The 17,284-nt window shown below is 43.4% G+C and overlaps 1 protein-coding gene across 3 annotated transcripts in view; it reads right to left on the bottom strand.

Moving 5' to 3' along the window:
* The window catches only part of KIF18A (kinesin family member 18A), an 89,158-nt gene that overhangs the window by 62,816 nt on the left and 9,058 nt on the right, over positions 1–17,284 (bottom strand). For all 3 annotated transcript variants that reach the window (XM_090032813.1, XM_090032815.1, XM_090032814.1), the window contains exons 4-6: positions 16,327–16,431; positions 11,596–11,706; positions 5,475–5,672 (exon numbers count right to left, since the gene is read on the bottom strand). In XM_090032813.1, the coding sequence (XP_089888939.1) occupies positions 5,475–5,672; positions 11,596–11,706; positions 16,327–16,431 (414 nt within the window). The remainder of the gene's footprint in view (positions 1–5,474; positions 5,673–11,595; positions 11,707–16,326; positions 16,432–17,284) is intronic.

The raw sequence follows: 17,284 nt of genomic DNA, 5'->3' as shown, positions 1-17,284 counted from the left end.
GCTTGCGTCTCCCTGCAGTGCCTGTACCCCCGGCACCTGTCCCACACACCCAGCATTTGCTCCACCCTGACCCCTGGTGCCTATCCCCTGTGCTATCCTCCCCCTGCTGCTGGTTGCCACTGCTTACTACTTTCCTCATAACTCTGGCTCTGGCCCTGCTCCAACCTAGGGTAGGAAGCATAGAGCATGCCCTGTCTCTGGTCCCAGCCCAGTCATGCAGCAGCTGTTGGGGTGGTGGCAGCTCCAGCCCTGACACTGGAGATGGGTCTGGAGTTGGTGCCACCTTTGTGTAGCTAGTCTGGGGCTAAAGGCACTACCTTCTCTGTGCTCCCTGGCTCTGGCCAGGCCCAAAGCTGCAAGGGAAAGGTAAGCAGCAGCTCCCAGAGGAGGTGGCTGCAGGGGCAGTCACTGTCCCCCCACCCCCATTTTTGTACTCAAAACCAAGGTAAGAGTTTTTCCTACCATGCTGACTAGTGCAAGAAAAACCTGTCTTGGATTTAAGTAAATAGGAGAATGCACAATAACACAAATCAATGCATGTACGAAGAACAGCAGTGAATAGGGAGAGGAAACAGGAATGTTTGTGCCTCACTCTGAAGGGGAGCCTTTAAAGGTAAGTTCTTTCTTTAAGTAAGAGTAACTAACCTAGATATCTAGGTAAAGTAGCTGAAGCTCAACAGTTAGATCAATACTTAAGTCCCTTGTTTAATATTTAGGTTCAATTAGGGCAGAGTAAGGCTAAAACAGAAGGTCAATTACTAAGTTCAAAGTTTTTAGTCTAAAGGAACCCATATATCAAAACCTTCTTAAGAGAAAAAACTAAGTATAAAAAATGCAGGCAAAAGTCACACAGCAGCAAGGGAGCTACCCAGTTGGTTGAACTGAGTGCCGCATGTATGATTACCTGCCCCAGAAGCAGGTTTTGTATGTGTGCACCCTGTGCAAGGAACTCTTGGCTCTGAGAGAACAAGTACATTCTCTCAGGGCTAGGGTAGCGGAACTGGAGCAGACAGGTTTATAAAAAAGGTTTATAGATAAGGTTTTAAGGGACATTGTACAGCAGTCCAACTGCCACTGTTGCAGCTCTTGTACTGTTCAGGAGGCCTTGGGGATAGAGAACATCAAGCTGGGAAGGGGGGAAGTGATTCCTTAGACAGGACCCACCTGCCAGCTGATGTTATAATGTCCTTTTGCACCGAGGAAGAGGCGCAAGAGGACATTAAATTATTAGGCATATAGCTTTGTTTGTGATGTTCAAGAGGACCACAAGTTGACTTGCCTCTGGGATGCAAAGGTAGCAGACCTCACGAGACGTGTAGAAATGCTGTTAGGGAGGGCTGGGGAGGAGCAGGTGGTCATGGTCCCTGTGAGTACAAACAATGTGGTTAAGGGCAGCAAATAGGTCCTAAAAGCTAAAATTTAGGCTACTAGATAGGAAGATGAAGATCAGGGTCTCCGTGACTGCATTCTCTAAAACGCTTCCAGTGCCATGTGCAGGGCCAGCTGGACAGATCGAGGCCCAGTCTCAATGACTGGCTGAGGTGATGGTGTAGGGAGGAAGAGTTTAGGTGTATTAGAAACTTGGGGACCTTTTGGAACAGGGGGAGTCTATGGAGATGGATGGTCTCCACCTGTGCCAAAATGGTACCAAACTGCTGACATGTAATATTTAAAAGGTGGCAGAGCAGTTTTTAAAGTAAAATGGGGGAAAGCTGACAAGTTCAGAACAGCACACAGTTCAGATTGACACACCCTATAGGTATAAAAATGGGGTAAGAAATAGGGAAAGGACCATAAGCCTTTAATGGGGTAAGAAATAAGGAAAGGACCATAAGCCTTTAATGATTAAAAAGTCATGCCGAAGCCAACTAGGGCAACAAATAAAAAGAATGTTTTTATACTATTGCTACAAGTCTAAGATCAAATGTGGGGGAACGTGAATGCTTAGCAGTAAAGTAAAGAATAACATCAACATAATAGGTATCTATTATAGATATCTTTGAAACATGGAGGAATGAGGGATGCTAATACCATGTCAAATTATACAGGACTGCACTGTACTGATGGGGTAGTGGTACTCTACATCAAAAGACTCCATCAAATTAAATACAGTAGATATTTCAGCTGATAAGAGAGGTACCATAGGATGTCTGTGGATAGAAACTCCATGTTTCATTAGGGAAAAAAAAAATATGCCTGGGGATATATTACTGACCCCCAAAGACAGCAGCAGCAAATTAGAAATGCTAAGGGCAACAAGAGAGGCTGCAACAACAGAGAACATAGTAATAATGGGTGAATTCAACTATCCACAATAGATAGGGTCAACCTAACATTAGGCTACGATGCAGAAATCAAATTTATTTATTGAAATTATAAAAGATGGCTCCCTAGAGCAGTTATTTCTGGAACCTACAAGAGGAAAGGCCTAGTTCTTGACTAAGTCTTAAGTAGTGTATAGGACAGAGGCAGGCAATTATTTCGGGCAGAGGGCCACTTATGGAGTTTTGGCAAACCATTGAGGGCTGCATAGGTAGCCTTGCCCTTTGATAGGTGCCCACACCCTGGTTGCCATCTCGGGCCCAGAGTCCTGCCCCCTAACCCCTGACCTTTGCTACCAGAAGTCCCCTCCCTTGCCCTCCGGAAGTACTCCTTTCAGCAAGGGGGTTTGCCAACTTGGAACCAGAAAAATACCAAATAATATTCTAAAAATTAAACATGTACTACAACTATTAATTTAATTTCAAAAAAATATTTTTGTCCTGATTTACACGTGTTTGTGTAGTACACATAGGAGGTGGTAGTATAACAACTTAAAACGAAGTCTTATTCTTATGTGTTGTGGGAGGGTGGGTACAGGTCTGTGTGGATTTTGTATGGGGTTGTTAGTATGTGGAGGGAGGGTGGCTGGGGAGGGTTGTGGCTTGCATGGAAGGGGAGGGTTTGTCAATAGCCTACCCCTCTGTGGCAGGAAGAGCACCCGCTAGCACTCCTGCAAGCCTGGGCTCCATGTTCCTGTTGCTCCTGGCCCTGGGGCACCAGCATGGGTCCCATGCTCCCCCCCGCAAAAATCTGACACCACTGTCCTTCTCCTGCCACTTCTACATCCCGCCTCTGCCCCCACCCCCTGCTCCAGCACCACATCCCAGCTGCTCCTGCAGTCCTGGCAATGCAGCAAGGAACCAGGTGGTGCTGGAACCACTGGTGGGTAAGCGGGGGGTGGGAAAATGACTGTGGCAGGTGGTCAGGGCATGTGGAAAAGAGCAACAGGTGGGTGGGAGTGCAGGACCCATTGCTTGGTGTGGAGGAAAGTGGCTCCTTCCTCTCACCGCCGCCAAGCAGTTTTAACTACATCTGCCTGGAGCCTGTGCCATGCTAGGCTGTGGTGTGGCTCCTTCACTGCCATCTGTGCTGCCCAGAGTGGCAGCAGTGGCTGTGTGGAGCAGATGCGTGGCAGCTCACAAGCAGCGAAGGAGCCGCACCACAGCCCCAGCACGGTGGGGCAGCAGTGGGGGGGGGCCACTTCCCCCCACACCGAGCAGCGGTTTCTGCCCAGCCACTGCTGCTGCTCAGTCCTGACGGGTGAGCACAGAGCTGGCGCTGAGCCCAGGCTCAGCAGTGGCAGTACGGGACAAACTGCTGCTCAGTGTGTGGGAAAAGCGGCCTCTCCCCCTACTGCTGCCGGCACTGGTACAAAGGGTAAATATTACTGAGCCATTGTGCAATAGTGACCACAGTGCAGTTGGGTTTGACATCCACATAGGAGGGAGAGGAAAAGAAAGCCTGTCACTATTGTTTTTAACTTTAAAAGGGAGACTACACCAAAATGAGGAAGCTATTTAGACAGAAGTTAAAAGGGTCCCCCCCTAAGCAGGTGAAGAATGTGAAGAAGGGATTGCTTAAGAATATCATATTGTAGGCACATCGCAAATAAAAAACATGGAAAGTGAACTAAAAGAAAACCAGCATGATTTAATGGTGGAGTTGCAGGGGTAAGAACCAAAAAAAAGCTTATTTAAAAAAATGGAAGTCAAATTCTCACGAGGGGAAGAAAAAGAAAAAAAAAAAAAAGCATAAACTTTGGCAAATCAAATGTAAAACTGTAATAAGACAAGCTAAGAAAGAACTTGAGGAGAAATTTACTGGAGTGCAAAAGGTAACAATAAAAATGCCTTTAAGTACATTAGAAGCCAGAGAGTTAGTTGGGCCTTTGGATGATCAGGATGTAAAATATGTGCTAAAGAATGACAGAGCTATTGCCAAAGAAATTAAATGCATTCTTTGCATCGGTCTTCACTATAGATATTAGGGAGATTCCCTCACTAGATCCACTCTTCTCTAGGCACAAGCCAGTGGAGGTGACCCAAAATGTGGTTTCAACAGACAACGCTGTGGAGGAAATTGGCTACTATTTAGTTTATCAATTGCTGGGACCCGATAGCATTCGCCCTATGGTCCTGAAGGAGCTCAGATTAGAAACTCCCAAGCTCTTAACTGTAGTATGCAAGCTATCACTAAAAACAGGCTCGGTACCAGAAGACTGGAAGGCTGTCAATGGGACTTCAATATGTAAAAAAAAGGCTCTAGGGGGGATGCAGGAAACTACAGGCTAGAAAGCCTAGCTTCTGTACCTGGAAAGTTGGAAGAAACAATAATAAAGGAGACTTGTTCAGCACTTGGATAAATACGACTTTCTGGGGAGAAATCATGGCTGTGTCAAAAGTAAATCATGCCTCACCAACCTACTAGAGTTCTTTGAGGGTGTCAATAACCAGATGGATCAGGGTGATCCAATTGACATAGGATATTTGGACTTCCAAAAAGCCTTTGACAAGGTCCAACATAAGAGGCTGTTAAGTAAGGTATGCAGTCATGGAATGGACAGGGAATGTCCATTTGTGGATTAGAAATTGGCTTACAATGAGATGAGTGGGTAGTAAGTTTAAAGCTAACAAAATGAAGTTCTTTTTCACACAGCGTATAATTAAAAGTGTGGAACTCACTGCCAACAGATGTTGCAGAAGCTGACGGTTTAGCCAGATTCAAAAAGGGAGTGGACAAATTATTGGAGGAAAGGGGCATCAGTAGCTATTAAGCATTGGAGTTAGGGATACAGCCTCTAAATTAGAACTTCCTAGAGCTTAAATGCTGGAGGCTGCAAGTGAGAGAGGAAAGGTTGAAAACAAACAAACAAACAACAAAAACAAAAACCCTGGTCAAATCCACCCAGTTCACTCTGCCTCTTAGCGTCCACTCTCTGCCACTGTGATGCAGGATAATGGGAAAGACGGACCTACAGCCTGACCTAGTAAATGGCAATTCTTATGTTCTTATGAATACAATTTGGTACTATAATTATATATGATATAATACTGAATAGTATACAAAGAAAAGATGACACCAACTCACACCAAATTGTATTTGAAATGAAACTTGCATAAGGTGTTTGAGGGGAAAAGGAAAGGAGTACCTACCTTTGGATCTGCCAAAGCATTAATGACATTTCCAAGAGCCAGCAGGGAACGGTTAATGTTTGCTCCTTCTCTAAAACGGGCTCCTTTGGCATTTGTGGTACTGGCACGCTCAGACCCTGCCAAGTCGATGAGGGACATTTTGGCAATATGAACATTTCGACTGATACTTGCAGTTTTATCTTGCTGCCTTAAATAAATCTATAAAGAAAAAATTTGAAGGGTAAAACAAAACAAAAACCAACACCACCTCTCTCAAAATATGCAACCCAGCAAGTCCCTCCTTATTTCCAAGTAACAGTTCTCATTTAGAGGTTGAAATTTCTAGGGTTTGACAGCTGTTCACAGTCCTCTTCCTAAACCTGCTTATCTATACATACAAAAGTTATTTGGAAGAGTGGGAAGGAGCACTTACATTTTAAAAAAAATTCTTTGCTGTACTTTAGGAGACAAGTCAAGCTTATCCTGCTAAAGAAACACTGTACTTTCAAATCAGTTTTGTAGCTTTGTGACTAAAAAGGCTTCTTGTCTGCCTTCAAGATGTGTGTTACATACTAAGTCTCTTCCAAAAAAGACTTCACATCTTTTAGTCCATGGGTACGGACTGACTTCTCATTCTTCCATAAAGAGAAATTACTTACCAGTAATTGTAGTGCAGAAGTATTGCCTCTGCGTTCATACTTGTGGAATTAAGGCACCACTGCCACAAAACTTTGGGAATCTCCTAGAGCAGTGGTCTCCAGACTTTTTTGATTGTGCACCCCTATCAGTAAAACATTTCTGAGCACGCACCCCCAGTATACGTGTATTTATATAAATATAAATAGAAGTTCTAATATTTTCTTTCCACACCCCACTTTGGAGACCACTGTTCTAGAAAACTATGTCCATTAGGGCCACTAGCTCCTCCTTTACCCCTTTCCCTTATACAGGGCTCTGAAGGTACAAGAGGGGGAGGGACCCAAATGCCTTCAGTTTCCTTCCATTAACTCAGGAATTCTTCTCCCAGGTTTCTGAGAAAAGTAGGGAGCAGGAATATACTGAGTCAACACTGAGAACTACAGTTACTGGTCCATACCTTCTCTTCCTTTTTGAGGTAGCCCCTGCATATTTCCATTTGAGAGAGTTCAATGAGTACTAAATGCCCTGCCCTTGCCCCTCCCCTTGTTTGGAAGGCTAGGAGCCTGGGGGAAAAACATGCAAGAGACTACTTCAGACAGAACATTTAAAATTAAAAAGCAAGCAATACCACATTTGCTCCACAGTGCCCTTACATATACATGATCAATTAAAAGGATAGTGTCTCATCAAGTGAGTCTATGCTTAAGTTACAGCTGCAAGGAATGCTGTTTTTATTCTGTAAAATAAACCTGGTGTAATCTGAAAGATATTTGAACAGATGCACCACACATTGCTGAAGAAAGAACTGAAGGAAGGGAATACTCTAATCTACCATCTGAGATTTCTGATAACTAAGGAGAGGAGAAAGGATCAATGAGTAGCTTACTTCTCTTTCAGCGAAGCTTTTTACACAACTGGAAGCAATGACTCATGTTCTATAGTATTGGGGATGTGTGTATATCTAGAACCAGCCCACCAGAGACTGGGTGACAGATGTCACTTAAATAGGAAAGCTTTCTAGAAACAATATTTTTAAGCATGACAACTCCAAGGACCCTACATTACTGGGAAAATAGATGCAACATACTTTTTCACACTACTCCAAGAACTAGAACAATGCACAACTCCCTGAGTGCCAAACTGCAGACATTGCCAAGGGTACTAAAATATTCGTCATAACTGCTTTTCTAAGCCAGAAATTTACTGAAAAGCTCTTTGTATCTGGATTTCTTGGGCACTCTATCTAGTTGTTCAATATAAATTTGAAAACTTCTTTATTTTTTTTTGCAGTACAGAGTTATTGGTTAGCTCTACTACCATCACTAACTCTATGGGAGCTCAACTATGTTAGCAACAGCAGAAAAAACAATTATCAGTGAATTCTTAGTACAAATAAAGCTTAAACTAGCCCATTTAGGTAAAGAGTAAGTGCAACACTCCCTCCCTACAAACATGCAAATACATTTAGTTCATGTGGCATATCTTTACCAATAAAATCAACATTGCCCCTCCACTGTCAGTTTTGCATTCTCAAATACAGGCAACCCTAGCCACTTGCAGGGGATATGAGAATGTATCCCCCGTGAATGGCAAAAATCTGCGAATAAGGCACTGTGTTCATGAATGCCATCTGCATTCATGAACTCAGTGCCCGCAGCAGGTGTGTGTGTGTGCGGAGGAAGCACGGCTGCTCTGGAGATGGCGACAGGAGCCCAGTGGCAGCAAGTGCAGAGTTCCCAAGGAGCTCCTTTAAGCATATTTAAGAAGCAGGTTCGGCATTTGTGAATACTTGAAACTGCAAATGATGAACCCACAAATAGCGAGGGTTTCCTATACTGTAAGTTCGGGGGGGGGGGGGAATTCTATCTAATCTATATCGCTATAGCGTGCGTGTGTGTGTGTGTGTGTGTGTGTGTGTGTGTGTGTGTACACACAAACACACCTATAGCAATTAGATTCTGGACCCTCAACCTACCTACTCAAATAAATCAAACCAATAAATTACAGCTTATAAATGATCATACTTGTTGGTCTAAAAAGGGTAATGACTATTCATACTATTATGTATAAAAATATATGAGATAAGAAATATAGGTACAGTTAAGAACTTTTGAACCAGGATGCTAATACACAACCACCCAATTAGGTATAGTCCCAAGCATACAATTAGCTTGTCTTAGTTTTGCTATGAATGCACTCTATCAAAAGATGCTTAAATAACCATGGCCCTAAAATGAAAAAGATGGAATTAATCTCCCCGACATACTTTTTAAAAATAGTTTACGTAACTAATAAAAAAAAATTCAGAACAAAAAGCCTATGAACTGGTGAATATATTGAAAAGATCTTCTAAAAAGGCAAAGTAAACCTGAACAAATTTTTAAGCTCTCTCATATGCAAAGGATAATTGGACGAGGGTAGTAGTCATAAAAGTGGAAAAAAGTTTTTGATAAGTACAGAAATATGTTGACGCCATCTTTAGACAAAGAGATGAGTCACTCTGTCACCTTATCTCAGTGAACTATAAATTATGAGAGAGTCCTGGGTACTTAACAAACATGCTTCTTTGAAGCTGATACACCAACATTATTCTTTGTTTTAAGGTGGCGTCCCTCATAAGAAATTCTAACATCCAATCTCATGTTCATGGATCTCAAAGGCTCAGTACAGAAATTCACTTGTGTTAAGCATGCAGAAAGCATACTACAGCCCTAACCAAACAGCCATTCATGACACAGAACGCTTTATAAGTGGTGGATCTAAGCTAGCCCTGGATGGATGTGGTATGAGACTAAAGCTCTTTAGGTTAGAGCACTTCATCTAACGTTGCATTGCGAGTTACAGTAGGTTGTACTCTGCCAGCATCCCACGCAGCACTGTGATACTATAGCCAGGGTGGGAGAAAGAAGCCCCACCAGCTTGCTGGCTCAGGCCTCGGTGTTGGCCAGACCAGGTCTGTGCAGTAGAGTGGCTCCTTCCCCCCTTCTCCAGCCACAGTCCCCAATGCAGCAAAAAGCAGCATATCCCTCAGCTGCAGCTGGGGGAAAGGAGCCCCTCTGCTGCCCTCTCCCCTGTAAGCTTGCTAGCTTCCTGCACTGGGAACTGTGACCAAGGGATGGTACAGGGGTCTGCACAGCAGCAGGGCTGATTTCCCTTTGACAGGGGGAGCAGGGTTATGCTGGGCAATCAGGGAGGCCAGCTGCTTAGGTGGGCTTGGCATTTTCCTGCAGCCTCCTGGAAGGCATGTTGGAGCACCTCCAGGCTGCTGGCCTTGCAGGCGCCAACCCCCACTCCCCTCCCCCAAACAGTACATTTGTTCTGTTCGATCTCAACCTAATCTAGTGCACTTCGAGTACAGCACAATACTAAGAATGCTTCTGCCTTGGGCTTTTCAAACATTTGTACTTAGCCAAAGTCAGCAAGGTGTGCTATCTGACTATCACTTTTGTATAGAAATGCAAAGTGGTTAAAGTACACAGTCCATTTTGTATGCTCCCGTGCTACATTGCACAGCAGGGACATGAAAAGAATTGCAAAAAAATTTCTCAGAAAGGAAAAGAAATATACATCATAAAGATTTGTATTGCTATTTATCTCAAAGACAAGTGTGTATTCTACTTCTGGCAATTTTAAACATAAAATATTTAATGCCAAAAGTGTTGCTAAACAGCGTCAATCATACATAGTTTCTACTGAATAGCCTGATTACACTCTATCCTGTGTAATTTGGAGGTTGCCTAGGTAAAAGACGGCATGTCACTTTTCCTATCAGCTGTATGCAATGAATATTGTGCTTTAGCTCAGTGAAGAAGCAACACTTTTGGAGTTAACAGCTAGAGCAAATAGCTAGATCACCTCAAGAGTCCCCTGTGGATGTTTGCTGCAGCTCTATACACCGCGACCCCCGGCACCCCGAGTTATCTTGAAACTCGTCATCTTTGCAGGGATGTAAGGAACCTAGCCCTTCAAAGTAATCAGGTTCTACTGCACATGTGTAAAGTTTTATCAGGGTTGTAATAGTTATTTCAAATGCAGTAACTTAGTCTTATTTCCCTTGCTTCAATAAAACAAATGTATAAATTATTCATATTTCATAGGGTTCTGGAGTTTCTGTTGGTATTGATATCTATTTTGTCACACATCAGCTTCTGAAAGCATCATGCCAATTTTAAGAGTGCATACCTTGGAACATAAATCAGTCCATGGCAGGACTTATGTTGAAGAATTTCAAAACGTTGAAAGTGAGGCAAAAAAACCAAAATTAAAATAGATCCTCTTAGCTGAGATTGGGAAGATATTAAGATAATGAGAGAGAAAGACTGATAGGAAGCTATTTTAAGTGGTAATAATTGCCTAAAAAATTCTCACAGAAAGAGAGAAAGACAAATTACCAAAGAGACAATAACCCTAAATGATCAAAAAGCAGTGGATAGAGAAGATTAGTATTTAGATCTAGAATAAAAAAAAAAGTTTGCTTGACATGCTTAGTGATCACATAACATTTAGATTTCTCTGAATTAGGGATGTGAATAGTTAAACAATGATTATACCATTTACTGCTCACTGTTTACAGTTTAATGACCAAAGATGTGTGGCAGAAAATTTTCCAGTGCTTTATTTTTCTGTGGGAAATTTTCCATTTCTAAAAATGCATTGTTTCATAGTTCGTTAGTAACAATGAATGAATGCCAATACAATATTACGCAAGCTTGGTAGTTTCAAAGTTATAATTAATGTTTTTCAGGTGATTATATCTAGGAAGGGTGTGAAAGAGTACATATATGTTTTAGTGATTTATATACAGAAAGGTAAATACACACACACATGCAATAATGCTCCAGCATGTTGTAATTAGTCTTAATCAAGTCAGATTACTTGAGTCTGCTGGAGTGTGATAATTACTGCACTCCAGCATCACATGTATGAGCATCCCAATGATGAAAAATGGCAGCAGGGTGCTTTAAACTAAAGCTTGTTTGATGAGCTTTAGTTCAGTGTCCCACCACCATTTTCCAACACAGGGATGCTGATGCATGTGATGCTACAGGCACTTTTAATTAGCATGGCTCTCGGACCTGCACTAATTAAAGCACCTCCCCCTGCCTCCCAGAGCACATCTGTAAATACCCCTAGAGAGCAATGATATTTTCAAGACAGTACAAAAAAGTAATAGATTTGTTGAGTTACATGGTGCAGCTAGGACCTGAAATATATTTTCTGCAAAGATCTTCCTTTGAGGATTAATGATAGCATACAGTATTGAAACGGGACAGTCACTTTTGATGCTTGTCTTGAGCTTTTCCCATAGATAGCTACTTTTGAACATTTATACAGGCAAGAGATTAGAGGTTGACAATAGTAAAAATGGACAGGATTTCTTTCCTCCCACTTAAGTTATTAAGACTAAATTGCCACAGTCCCATAGCCATTGTGAAGCTTAGTTAAAAAAAAGTAGGAGTTTATCTGAAATTCATATCGGCCTGTAAATGCTATATCAGCTTACCTGAAAGACAGCATGGGACCGAGAAGAGGAGGCATTTACATCAGTGGGGTGCTGTGTTCTGTTTTGGTTTCCATGATCTAACAGTTGAAGGATTTCCCCTGCAGATTTCGGCTACAAAGGATTGAAAGAACATGCAAGAAATTCATAATATTCGATTTACGCATAGTTGATATGCAATGTTTATGTTAGCAAATCATCTGAAAAATAAACAAAGTTATTAAAAATAGAAAATGCACTCAGAACTCAGTAAACAAGGAAAGAGTTTCTTGTTTTGAAACTTTTTTAAAACTAAAAATTAGAGTGCGTACAGAGTATGTATTTGGATTTCTGCAGTAAAATGATTTCTAAGTGAATAGAAAACAAGATATAAAAATATTAGAGCTGCAAAGCCAAGTTCTTGGAAGTTCAAGGCATCTAAATGAAGACCGGTGCAACTATAGTTCAGCCCCATGTATGTATGCATATGATGCACTGTAATTCAGGGTTGGGCAAAGTATGGCCCGTGGGCCAAATCCAGCCCTCCAAGGGATTTTGTCCGGCCCACGGTGGGTCCCTCAGTAGGGGCAGCCCAGGCAGTGGTATGTTCCACTCCCCTTGGGCCAGTTCCGCCACCCCTGGGCACACAGCAGGGTTGGGACAGCATTGCGGCTGGACTCCATGTGCCAGTAGTCTCAGTGGTCGTGGCTCCTTCTAGCTACTGTTGCTGGACTTAGCCCCACCGCCTGGGCACCCCGGCCTGGCCGTCCTACACCCAGTGCTGGGGATGGGACCCGCACAGGCAAGGCACTCAGCCAGGTGGCTAGGATGGGGCCATAGGCCATCAGGGAGCAGCATCCAGGAGCAAGACAGATGGGCAGGGCTGCGGAGACCCTGGGATCTTGGACTAGTGACAGAGAGGGGCTAGGACTGAAACAAGGCAGAGACCTAGTTCTGTGGGCAGAGACATGCAGGGAGCAGATCACTGCTCTGCTCCAGACCCTGGCCCTGCACTATCACCACACCAAGATCCTTGGGTCTCTAAAGACCATGGTTGGGACCCTTGTGGACAGGGCCTGAGCCCCAGGCTGAGTGCCCACTCTAGACCTACCTGTCCTGACCATGATAAGTTGCAGTGGGAGGTGGGCACCTTTCTACCCTGAAGAGGGGCTGGAGCTGCTGCCTGACTTCATGCCGCTGCCCAGCTTCAGGGGGCTGGCTCAGGTGCAGACAGTGGCTATCCAGAAGCTGCTCCTGGGCACCAGGAAAGAGTGGGACCTGGCAGCCAGCAAGGCTCCCTCTCCTTCACTGCTGCCAGAGCCCTTCTTGCTGAGGCTGTCCAGAGCCCACAGCAGGGCTGCCCAGCGGCTCCTCCCCACTGCCACAGCCCAGCTGGGTGCTGGGCGTTGGGGCAGCCTGGAGGAGGTGTTGGAGCTGAGCTGCCCCTGCTGAAGCTGCTGCCCACTGCTCATCTGAAGTAGCTGCTGATCTAAGGTACCAGCTCCCTCCCCACCTGCAGCCCCTTCCCACTTAGGGAATTCTGGTAAGCTGTTGTGCAAAGGAGGGGGGGATGCTGACTTGACCCGTGACAGTTCTGCAAAAATCCTGTGGCCCATGGGCCCAAATAACTGCCCACCCCTGCACCAGTTAAATGATCACATACAATTTTTTTCCACAGGGCCCAGGCCTCATTCATTGCACAGGACAGATGATACACAGGAAATGAAATAAATGAGGCCACTCACCATGGGACCATTGCCTAATTTGTTGCTGAAGTAGTTTGCAATGAATGAAACAGAGATGGGATTGCGAGAAGAGAAGGTATGGTTTGTAGAGTAGGCAGTTATCACCCCTGGAGAACTGAACTATTTTGTGGCCTCAGCCACAAAATTCGTATGTGAAGCCAGTGAAGTCATTTAAAGCACACGTGTCAACATATGGCCTGCGGGCTAGACACAGCCCATGGAACTGTCCTGTTTGGTGGGCTACTTGAAACTGGGGGGCAAGGCCTGCCACAGAATTCGGAATCCAGGAACCATGACTGACATGGTCATTGGCAGTAGACCTGCACTGGTGGGCCAATGTGGATCTATTGCAGTTGTTGCCGGCTCTGTAGACCTGACCCATGAAGTTACTTCTATTCCAGATTTTTATCTCAGTATGAGGAGGAAGCAAATTCAGGATACAGAGACAAACTTATTTCTGACATTTACTAATTTTTAAGAAACTGACACAGCATACATACTTTTCTTTTTTTAAAGCTTTTTTCGGTGTCATTTTCTATCTTCTATGTGGGAATTGGTATGGTTCCACATGGTGAAAAAGAAGAGACACTGTCCAGACCTTCAGTTAACAGAGCAACAGTTGGTTGTCATTTTTGCTGTCGGGGTCACCCCAAAAGAAAAGTCTAAGACACACACTTTGGCTAAGAGTTTTACAGATATAAACAGCAAAGACATGCTATAATAGGAACAATCTTGGCCATTCTCAAGACTGAGGAAAGTTTACTCTAATGGCTGTTTTTCAGTTAGGGAGGCTTGAAAAGAACCCAATACCTTCAGCCCTTGGCTGCTCTGAACTGTCCTTGTCTATGTCCCAGATTCTTACCATGTGTGAATTAAGAATTCAGCCAAATTTTCAGATTGTTATTGGGATAACAGAAAGCATATGCCTGGAACCTAGGCAACCCTCCCCAGCCAAATTTCATAAGCCTTCTTCAAAGCCCTGATATTCTAGAATTCTCAGTGCAACAGTTGTAAAAAATTTAGCGTTATTTCTCTCCTGAAGTGGTTCTGAAAAATGGCCATATAGTTTCTTTGTTTTTGCTGAATTCTTCAAAAACAGATGCTCAAATGCGAAATTTTGCCTTAAAGCTTGAAGTTTGGCACAACTTACAAGTAACTGAAAACAGTATCTTGTACTGGGGACCACCAGGGAATCATACGTGTAGGTTTTGCTACTCATGGTGTCTGTAATAATTGTAACCTGCTGGTTAAAGCAGGATAGTTGGAGTCTGTAGTCTTCAGTGTCTGTTGCCCTGTTTATACTACAAAGTTAACTAGCAATTTGTTCCTCAGCAGTGGTATCACCTTGCAGTCATCCGAGTTTTGCAGTTGCTCTTAAGCTACACTTACTTCAAGAAAACCTAACTAGTGAGTCTCTTCCACTGCTTTGCCAATATAACAAGAGACCACTGCTGCAAGAACTTCCTTGGGTTAGTGCTTTCCCATTCCTATCCCAACGAATGACCAATGCAATTCAGGCGGGTTTCTGCTCGGTTCTTCCTGGGATATTCTGGCTGAAATATCCCAGAACCTCTTTCACATTTCCTTAGAAAACTACTGCTTCAAAAGCTGTTCTGGGAATTATGAAAGGTGGTCAGAAGTAAGACTACAACATTCTGAAACTCACTAAAGTAGATGAAGTTCAACATTTGATTTAAGTTGACAAGAGGCTGATAAACCCAAAAGGACCTGGGTTAGCTTGTACCATGAAGAGGTCCGCTGATGAATTAACTGGTGAAAGAACACCAACAATTCAATAGTATACCAAAGAAAATCATATCCTAAAATTCCTCATGTTAAGACAAAAAAAAAGAAAGGGGGGGTAGGCAATCTGCTCATCCTAGTCCAAAACTACAATCCAAAAATCCTTTGCTCACCAACCGACTAACTTCTCTAGAGGTTTGACCTGAATATTTCCCAGTAGGTTTTTCTTTAGTTCTGCTTCTGTGTGTGCTCAGAAACCAACTTTGTCTAGAGCAGCAGGGTAGGTAGCTCCTGCTAAGGCGTACTAAGTTCCAGAAACCAGCTGGAGCAACACTGACATTCCCAGTGAATGGGGACCCTGGGATCAAGGAGCATCTCCTTGACCCTGAGAACCCTGTGCACTGACCCTGAGATGCCCAGCTGCGCATATATTTTTTTAGGAGGTCCCTGTATGCTGGGATCTGTAAAAACCACATGTGCAGCCTAGTTGGGCATCACACAATTTTTACTCATCTCGGCACTGGCCCCAGCCTGATCCCAGCCTCCCCATGCTCCAGGACCTACAAAACCAGGTATGCCACCCAGCTGGGCAGCACATGCTTTTTTTAACTCATCCAAGTGAAGAGGGACTTCAGAATAGACAGCCGCAGCCTGATCCATGGTCCCCATGCTTCAGAACCTATAAGACTGTGTGTGCCAGGGGTTTTGACAACCAGCTAGTTCCAGACCCCAGTTCAGTCCCAGGTCCTAGCTGACAATCAGTTGTCGGAGGTATCTGCTTTCAACTTGCTGGTGCAGGGGAGTCTGGGATCATGGTCCTGGGCTCCCCCTGCATTAACAAGCAAGGCATGAGTGGGATCTAATCCTCAGCCTCAAAACTGCACATCCTGCTATGCACGCATAGTATGGCAACAGGCAAGATTACTGGGATTGCAGATAAGATCTCATCACACCTTTAAGTGGGTTTTTTTTTTTTTATCTACTCCCTGACTCACTTCACTCTCTCTATGCATTGTACAGGGACCCCAAGCTCAAATTTGAAATTCAGATACTATTCTCAGGGCCATGCATCTAAAAGTTAGGAGCTATAGAATCCAATTTGTAGGAGCCTAAACTCCATGCTGGATCCAGCTTTTAGTCTCTATTTTATTTTCCAGGTTTGTAGAAAGAGATGTTCCTTCACTGCTATCTTAAGGGTTTTGTGAAGTTAGAGTTGGAAGATCTTCAAAGGACAGGTCTAAGGAAAGTAAAAGTGTTATCTACATACCTGATGTAATGTTAATCCTTGAACTACCACCCCTCTTTGAGCATCTTCACGGACAGCCAGAGGTCCTGAATTTACTAGCAGGTCATGGATTTGTTCATTGTAGACCTTCAAAAGACATTTAAATAACCCTTAAAAATCAAATATTAGCAAGATTAAAACTGATTAGACAAAATAATTTTGTACCATTTTCACGTGAGTGCTTATGTGTTAGCTTAACATGTCTTAAAATGTAATTAAAATTGGCAAAGTTGCAGCCAAAAACCATTTTCCTCTGGAATCTAACATTCAGTTGATCCATTTTTTAATACTTATCAATTTACACAGGTATTATCTCACAAGTGTTAGTTGCATATGTATGTGCTCCTATAACTAGATCTGGGTCTTACAACAGACTTCAGAATCTGTAGTTCAACCATATTTTTTAACTGTAATCCACATGTGTTAGCACTTCAGAAAAAAGTGCCAAGAAAGCAAAAGTGACAATATTGTAATGGCTTTGTCAAAGAATGGAGGCTGTTGGGAAGAATAAAAGCTTGTGCAGTGCAGAATAAGCACAGTTCTTTTTCTTCAGTGAAGAGCTTTAAGTAGAATGTAACAAAACATAACTACATAGAATAAAGATCCTACTTAGAGGAGCTGGAAGTTCACACATGCATTTCACTTGGATACTGTTGCTTCTCCTTCTGCTCACAGTGATACGTAGGGACCTACTTAATTCATGATTTTCCAGAAACTACAAAATTGGGCACTGTCCACAAAAATCTATGAAATAACCCCAAAACAGAAACAAACAAACCAACCACATAAAACCTGACTAAAAATAAAAATACTGGCTCCCCAGTGGGAGCTAGTGGTCCTCTTGCTTGCAGAGGTCTAGACTTGCAGCCTGCAAGACGTGGGCAGGGAGGCAGGGGTGGAACCACCTGCATGAAGGGAAGCAGCCAAGATGATTCCCCTC

This window comes from Crocodylus siamensis, chromosome 2 (assembly GCF_052110815.1).
Source record: "Crocodylus siamensis isolate JL-2025a chromosome 2, ASM5211081v1, whole genome shotgun sequence".
NCBI lineage: Eukaryota > Metazoa > Chordata > Crocodylia > Crocodylidae > Crocodylus > Crocodylus siamensis.
The sequence above is the reverse complement of the archived record's forward strand: the minus strand, read 5'-3'. Positions and strand labels throughout refer to the sequence as shown.